The sequence below is a fragment of the Hibiscus syriacus genome, unplaced genomic scaffold (assembly GCF_006381635.1).
Source record: "Hibiscus syriacus cultivar Baekdansim isolate YM2019G1 unplaced genomic scaffold, ASM638163v2 tig00110007_pilon, whole genome shotgun sequence".
Lineage (NCBI taxonomy): Eukaryota > Viridiplantae > Streptophyta > Magnoliopsida > Malvales > Malvaceae > Hibiscus > Hibiscus syriacus.
In genome coordinates this window covers 1,209,994-1,218,923 of record NW_024062559.1, presented here as the reverse complement: position 1 = coordinate 1,218,923, position 8,930 = coordinate 1,209,994, and the positions used below count along the sequence as shown (strand labels likewise).

Genomic DNA, 8,930 nt, shown 5'->3' with positions numbered 1-8,930 from the left:
CAGAAGGTGTCGAAAATGGAGCAATGCTCGATGATAAAACGACGATTGAAGTTTCTTGCTAAAAAATGAAAGCTTGAAGAGAGAAATGGGGTTTCCAAATGAGAAAGCTTTCTAGATTTGAGGGTTATATATTCCCTAAAAAGAAAATTATAAAATTACACTCTAGTTCTTCCAATTTTTGATACTTTCTGAATTTGAATCCGAATTTAGTCAAAATTTCATTTTGGCCCCTAAATTTAGTTAAAATTTCAATTTAGTCCTCTAGAGAATTTTAAGAAAAATTTTAGGCCCTAAGTTGGGGTGTGACAGTACCTTTTTGTGAAAAAAATTATCTTACCTATAATTTGGTACAATGTAAAATAGATAAACTGGACAAATAAGAAAGATTATACATAGAATTATTTTGCTTTGGAAAAGGATTATATAGTCATTTTTCTATGCACATGCTATCCGGTTTATTTATTTAAAATTTAAAATCTAAATTCCTATCCCTAAAATCTAGACCTTAAAACCCAATCTCCTGAACTTAAACCTCGAATGACATGTCAATAAAATAAACAAATTTGTATAAGTTTTAATTCATACAACCTATATATCAGATAATTATATATATATATGGTTGATAAAATAATGTCATAATTACACAAAACGAAAATCAAAATATAACCAAAAGCATCAAACATGGTTATTAATATCATTGACGCTCTATAGATCAACTGAAATAAGTCAAGAGGGGTAAATTAAACTTAAAATCTTGGTGTAAAAGCAAGGAAATATAACAATTTGCACAACGATTAATAATGGTTTGACTTCTCAACCAATTCTACATCTATTATCCTAGTATTCACACTAAGGATTTCTATCAAATTTACTAATTTGTTCTTACCTTTCAATGATAAGGCGTAACCTTTAAAACTCTCTAATTTTTCCAGATTAAACTAAAACCTCCTCTCTTTTATAAAAGATTATTTTGTGTAAATAAGACCTCTCAAAGTAGGTTTTACAAATTTGAGCTCACAAAGAATCAAATAAAAAGATATACAATAAAGTTCAATACACTATGTATAAGAGAAAATGAAAAAATAAAAAATGAAAACTCTTTTCTATGATCTTTAAGCTTGGATAAGTTTAATAACATTCTTCAAGTGTTCTTGGATTTTTTTTATATTTTAAAATGTGTTTCTAGCCTTTTTAAGCTATTGGGGTTAAATTCAAATAGTTGGGGAAGAGGTAATATTGAGTTCCTAATAGTATCGATACTCTTAGGAATACCAATACCATTTTTGTATATTGAATTTTTCTAAATTATAGAAACAAAAGGTAGTATCGATACTACCTGAATAGTATCGGTACTACATAAATAATATTAATACTATTCATACATTATCATTACTTCAAAGCTGAGAAATTATTTTGACTTGTTTTAAAATGAAAAAATGATTGAAAAAATATTTGAAAAGATTTAACTAAGTAAAAAACACATCTAAACATGTTTTTCAAGTTTATTTAGACCTTAAATTATTTTTAAAATATTTGAACACATTCAATTAAGTCCAAAAATATTATTTTTATTTGTTATATCAAAATATAGATTCAACAATGGCACATGAAATATTAACATAGACATGACGAAAATACAAACACCCTGAAATCTATACAATACCAGTTTTTAAGGTCTCAAAATTTATATAAATGAAAAATATCTTAAACGTGATTGTACAAAAACAATTCACAAATACGACATGCCGGTACAAGTCAACGGGTCTCATACTCGTAAGAACTACAAATTGCCTTCTTTTTCAAGTTCCCATCAGAACTGGAGAGAATCAAATCATAAAGTTAACATAGTTCACAAAAATAACCAATTAGAATAGACAATTACTGGTTAACAAAAAAGAGAAAAATACCACACTCAACGCACACAATTAGCACATTACTTTTCTAAACATCAATAAATGATTGACAGAATACAAGCATTTATTGTTGTTACAATTTACATAGCCTTACCCCCTCTTAGAATATATATATATAGGGTTAGAGTGCACTACCACCTACTGTAAAATTTTTAGTTTTATATCTTTTTAAGATCGTTGGACGAGGGAAAATAAAAATTGAGATTAATTCATTTTTTTCCAGTGAATATTTCTTACTGTTAATCTCAGCATTTGATTTCTCCTCATCCAACGATCCTAAAAAGGTGTAAAACTAAAATATTTTATACTATATAATTGGATCCTAGTTCAAAACTTGATAGATGCATAATAAAGCCTAAAAGTAGCATACCTAAGTTTTAACTGCCAAGCTTAGTTTGGCTGCTGGTATCGAGTTTAATTGCTTGGCGAGAGTGGATTTCAGTGCTTCAGGTCATGCTACCTCGGGTCCGAACTCGGTCGATAAGCATTTGCCGACCAGACAAATCTTCTTCATAACCCACCACCTGCATTTTCCAAAATAATCACATAGGTTGAAAAATAGAAAGTGGGGATGGAACTTTTAAGACGAGAGTAAGATCTGCAACCTGAGATTCTGTTTGTGTTTCACTGAAACTATCATATAGGCCACCCACATGTACATCTCGAGAATGACTGCTGAATTCATCTTTTCTGAGAGTCCTGAAAAAGGGTAAGAAAAACAGCATGAGGCCAATCGTAATGAGAACGATTATTTGGTAATGGTATAAAGAGGCTACCGGTTTAACCAGTGAGTAGATAACCCAATAACAGAATGAGGATCTGTAGTATCTTGACGATGACCCGTACAATCAGATGAAAATATCTGTTCTACATCAAGGATTGATACAAATAAACTTCTATATCGAGATAAAGAGTAGACATTCAGAAATCGGAAATATCAACTGATATAAGGATACACTTCCGTCACACCCATTCCTCTCTGGTGATTTCTGATCATGAATCTTAAGAAGCAGCAGGGATAATTGACTCAACCAACCAGCAATTTTGAAACAATAAAACAATTAGAAAATATGGTCAGGAAGAACAACAATACTCACCTTACTAGTTTGCTCCAGTAAGTCTTCTATAGCAGTAGCTACATCAGGCAAAACTTGAGCAGCTTCACCTGCAATTTTTAATTTTTCATTTTCAGTGGAATTTTCGTTCACAAAGGGCTGGCATATATGCACTCCAGAAGCATTCTGGTCATCATCTTCCAGGTGCCTAGCCCTTTTAAGATGACCATCTGATTGTTTGGCCTCATCTCTAGAGCCATCGTTTCTACCCCCAATAATGCACCCATTTTTAACACGAAGATCTTGTGTCCTCGGGCCCTGTGATTGAATCATTAACTGAGATGGAACATCCACAGACATCAGTTGAGTGGCTTGAGTCGAAAATTGGCTCACGGTGCAGAATCCAGCTTCTTGGTCTTGAGCAGTAACTTCTTTTGGGCAAAATGGATCCAGAGAAACAACTTTATTCTACGAGATATAAATTGCACACATGAAAATTTGTTGATCTTATCATTTCCAAGGAAACAGATAAACAAACATAAACTTGGGGCAGACATGATTGCAAATGCGTAATTAAGCAGATGAGCAGAGGGACAGATCCATACCCGCCTTACACATTCATATATCCACTCTGATGTTACTGATTGTATTCCCCATTTACAAGCAGCCTCATATTTCGGTCCACTGGAAAACTTGCATAGTAAATGAGTCACCTTTTTAGTAAGTTTTTCCACAAACTTAGCTCCAAGAATAAAGCATAGGTTTCTTAATAGCAATCTATCCTTCTCTTCATATTGTGAAACACAAAAGCGAAAGCTTTTAAACCCAGGAAAAGGAATTTGACAGGGAAGTGGCGAATAGAGAATATGACTTCCAACATCCAGCAAGGATCCATCCTATAATACCACTTTTCCATTAGCATTGACAAGCATGATGGCTTAGAGCAAAGAAACCAAATGAAAGAGCAGTAGCGGTGACAGACAAAGTAAAGATATTGTATTATATGTAATGGGAACCAAAGAGGAAGTTTCAAGCATACCTCTAAACAAGACCGGACCCAGTGAGTAGAAACAAAAGTAATCTGGGAATCAGTGATAGAACTGGGTTGACCATGACACTCGATAACAAAATTAACATTCCTTTTTACATGATCCTCAACAACCTCCCCTCCACCTTGATCCACCCATTCAACAATTTCAGCTCTCTAGAAGAAGAAATCAAAAACTTAGGAATATCGAGGAAAATAACAATAGGAAAAGTCACCTTTGGAATTGAGATACAGATAACAATACATAGATCCAAAGAAAGAAAATATATCAGATAAAAACAAATAAAACATGCCAAAACAGTTCAAAAGCAGTTAAATATCTGAGATGTTAGACAATGAAAACATTAGGGGAAAATCTTTAGAATGTAGCCCATAGTCTTAGTTTTCTACAGTATATTTCTTACCCTGTCTTCAGGAAAGGAAACTGAAAAACAAAATGTTTTCCCCTTAAATACAGTTGAAATCCCATTCTTAAGATTTTGGACTACTGGGTCACATTGCTTCTTCCGCCAAACATTATTTGTACTTGTTCTAGGCAGTAAGACTTGCTTGAATGATCCTACAGTAGCTTTCAAACAGTTGTCGCCATTCATGTTGATTTTGAGTTTATCATCTAGACTTTTCCCCGTAGTTGATGGCATTCCATTTCTGCAGTTTGTAAGAACTGGGGATTTATTTTGATTTGAATTGATGATTCCCGTCACTGCTCCTCTGACAGAGTTTACAGAATCTGTGCAAGCACTATGATCAGTTAAACATCATGAAAAATAATTCAGAACAGAAGTTATGTAGTGCTTACTGATGACATCTCTAATTCAACAATCCAGAAAAAAAAATCTATCATCTTATGATAAGAAAATGGAAATAAAACAAAACAAAATATATCTAGCATGAACATGAATCAAGATGAAGATACACAAGAGAAGACCAAGGGATTGACTTCAGAGAAAACTGGCAACCTTTAGGAAGAAGTAAGTCACACGCAACATGCCTCTGATGAACAGAGATTTCTTTCTTTTGACGATCACAGTCTTCAAGCCAGTTGGTCTTTACCGCATGGATGACACCTGAAGCTACAAAACTTCTTACCTCTTTCTTTTCCCTAGGCAATAAGATGAACATGTGAAAGACGAAGATTTATGAAAACAGGGGGAAATAGTCCAAAATAATAAGCATGTCCACTGAATAGCCTTTGTAACAAAGGTATCATAACACTGAACCCAGAAGATGTCAAAGCATGGCTTACTAAGCACAATTTTGAAAGAACCCACGGAAGAAATTCAAATGGAGAAAGAAAAGAAACAAGGAAATAAACAACATTGTTTTTGAAGAAAAAAAAGAACAAGAAATACTTACGATTCAGATGGAGTCCCAACAACTATGTGTGTCAATTTATCATTACATGACATATACCGGGATGCACCACCTCTGCGCACTATGGCAACCAGCTTACGCATTTCAGAAGCTTCAAAGCCAACAAGTGAAATTCTACAGTCTGACAAGTATAGATCATTGTCTTCAGATTGAGAGTCATTGGCAACACAACCATCAAGCTTTGTTTCAGTAGAAGGCTGCAAACTTTGTGCTTCACCATCATCCTCTTTAAAACTGACCCGAGCATCTGATACCGCAGAAGACATGTTCTGAGAGAGAGTAACTTCAAGATCTGGATCTCCCAATCCGGTAGAAGGCACAGTGGACAAATTAAATTCAGGAACCACCAGGAAGTTGCAGGCACTGAACTTCCTCTAAGCTTATCTTGACTATACTGTGCTGACAAGGAACCACTAACACTTTTCTTTGAAGATGCACAACCACCCTGGACAGGATAGGACTCCTCATTAAGGCATGCTATTCACCGGGGACAAAAGGATTATTCATGGTCAGATAAAATGTCTAAAGTCAATGATAATACATGTTAGCAAAAATATCATAAACTCGGGTATTAGACATTGTTAACAACATATAGCATTACCTCTTCTAGCAATGGATTGATCAAACCATTTTCGAACTACAATATGAACATGGCCCCATCTTCGAGCAACTTTATACTTGTCACCTTCAGGAGCGTATGGAAAGTCAAGATCACAAATGAATAAACAGAAGTGATAGAGGATGATTATTCCGAGAAGAGTAGATGATGGAAATAAACTGTTGATTGAGGTGCAATGCTTAAACATCAAAAAGATGCAAGAATACTACAAATGGCTCAAAATATGTATACTGTTTCCTTGAACAGAAATGAATATATGGCTATATGAAATTTAAATAAATAGATGCAACAGGGCATTATTAACTTGAGTTATTTGATCACGGTATGGGAGAGTAGAAACTAAGAATGAATAACTAAGAGCAACAATTAGGCCATCTTAAGGAACAACATAAAGGATATATCACAAATCAAATGTGTGCACTTCTTGGTGAGTTCAGATGAATATTTCCCACCATTTTGTATGATCAGCTTTTCAACCTCTTTTCGCTCATCTGAGAGGAAGAGAATATTAGAATTCAATGATTAAGTAATCTATCACAAGCAGGCCCAATATGTACTTGACATAATAACCTGCAGGAATTCTGGTAACACATATTGTCAATCCAGTAAAAGGAAGAACCCTGTATGAATCCTGAGGAACAACACGGTGCTCACTCCAACACTGATACAACCACTGAACCGCAACAATCGGTTTCTTTAAAATATTGAAAGCCCACTGAACAGATAGAAAAATAATAATAATTATCAGTGGTGGCATACAATAAAGTGATGTGCAACTGTTAACTTCTTTCGAATAATACCTTTTCCAGAAAACTCCAAAGATAGTCATTCTCAAGTTCTTAGTATAATGAAAAGGATTTATTGAAAATCCAACTCAAATCCAAATGTGCACAAAATTTTAAAAAAAAATGCGTTATTAAAATATTCTACAATGCAGACATTCATTCCCGATTAGCACTACCGGGCATGTTTGCAAGCTTCTCCTACCACATGCATGCAGGATATCCAAATATGTGACCAGATACCTCTATCATTGACCTCTCACCTATCTCAAGTTGGAAAGATATTGAATAATAGCAATTTAACTGATTCCACTATGATGCATTCTAAGTTCATAAAATCACTAGCTTTTAAGTATATTGAAGCCCTATCCATGATGAAACAACATGTGCACACTTAAACACGACACATGCAGGCAGGAAAGAAAGGGAGAATTATTTTAGGAGAACCATACCTTATACTTTGCAGCCAGGACATTCTTTACAATGACAAAGCTAACATCTAAAGATGCTTTAGTATGCAAAACTCCCCCCATGGCTGTAACCAATTTTTCAATTTTAACCTATGACCAAAAATCATAATAAGAAACAGTCCACCTTGGGCTTGACATAAGTAATTCCAGTAGATAAGAATAAACGTATTTCCATGAACCTCAATTGCAATACCTTCTCATCATTGTCGAAACCGGATGCCAGTACTTTGAGGCCGTCCATCGCAAGGCAGCAACTAAATCCTTGTTTCGGTAAAGCTCTATTTTCAGTTGCACAAGAAATAACACATTGAGGACCTAATACCCAAAACAAAAAATTCATCACTAAATTACTAGCATAGTAAAGTTAAGAAGACTTCAATCAACAACCGGAAAGCATTACCTAACAAATTACATCCTTTAGCTCTAAGATCCTCAAATTTCTCCTGAAAAGGGAGAAGAACAAGTAAAATCGATTGAAAAAAAAGGAAGACATTCAAGAAAGATTTCAAATACACTGTGAAATGAAAAGAGTGGCGGGAAAAAGGAGGATCACATGGTCGATGGAGGAGATAATGTGGAAATCATCGGGGCCGTTTCGAGAAGGGTCGCAACAGAGGAAGACTTGGGCACCGTTATCCTTGAGAACGCCGTGAAGTTTGTCGAATACTTCGGGGGGGACAAGGTTTCGCGACATGAACACGTTCGATCCCGTAAACGCCTTCACCTTTGCCTTCGTCATCATCATTTCTTCTTTTTCTTTTCTTTGACGATTGCTCATTTTCGATATCGATTTCTTTTTCTTTCAACTGTAATCTGGCCGAGTTGAAGTGAGTTGCGCTATGGCGAGTCGGAGAGTGGTGGTACTGGGTATGTATGCTTCAAACTCTGTATTTTGGGGGTTTTAGGACAATTCAAAGGAAAGGAATTTAACTTTTAAATATAAGGTGAACAATTTGGAGCCGTTCGATCATAAATAGATTTAAAAAAGAAAGATAAACTATATTATTGATCATTTTCGTCTGCTTCATGTCTAATAAAGTTAATTTCTAAATTTTATTTTTATTAGTTAAAAAGTATATATATATATTGGAAAAAAAATGAAAAAAAAAATTGGGGTAAATTAGATATAAAATCATCTTCAATGACATATTTGATGTTTTCGTGATCAATTTGTTACTTTTGAAATTTTAGTAGAAAAATAAAAATTTACTCAAATATTAGTGACTATTTATGTAGTTTATTTTTTAATTTTATAAATTCATTGTGCCACATTAGCAATCTGTTAAAGGTCTAACGGCAATTAATCTTCATTGATCATATCTTAATTAAATAAAACTGAAGTGACCAAATATTATGTTTTTTTAAAAATCAATGATAAAAAATATATAAACTTTAAACAAAAGTGATCGATTATATAATTTACCCTAAAAAGAATTAATCTCGACTATTAAGAGTAAAAAATCAAAAGAAAAATACATGAACCAATTTATCCATAGCTCATGATTAACATTCATTGGCAAATGATTAAGAATATTTAAAACACATATCACTTCGTAATCATCTTAGTTTAATTAAAAAGAATAAAAAAATTGGTAGATTAGTTTAACTGATTACTCTATATTACAAACAGGGATGGTCAAAAAATTGAAATCGACGTTTTTTTTTCTTT

General features: G+C 33.8%; 1 protein-coding gene across 1 annotated transcript; it reads right to left on the bottom strand.

The window, feature by feature from the left end:
• Positions 1-1,730: 1,730 nt before the first annotated feature.
• On the bottom strand, positions 1,731-8,123 carry LOC120212230 (DNA topoisomerase 2-binding protein 1-A-like). Its single transcript, XM_039210613.1, is given in 19 exon segments — positions 1,731-1,816; positions 2,284-2,437; positions 2,519-2,612; positions 2,690-2,775; positions 2,870-2,914; positions 3,011-3,436; positions 3,574-3,864; positions 4,008-4,172; positions 4,421-4,746; positions 4,976-5,118; positions 5,373-5,739; positions 5,742-5,867; positions 5,992-6,085; positions 6,409-6,500; positions 6,580-6,724; positions 7,244-7,351; positions 7,455-7,576; positions 7,662-7,704; positions 7,815-8,123. Coding segments are annotated over 18 exon segments (2,976 nt in total). The 5' UTR covers positions 8,040-8,123; the 3' UTR covers positions 1,731-1,816; positions 2,284-2,359.
• Positions 8,124-8,930: the final 807 nt, after the last annotated feature.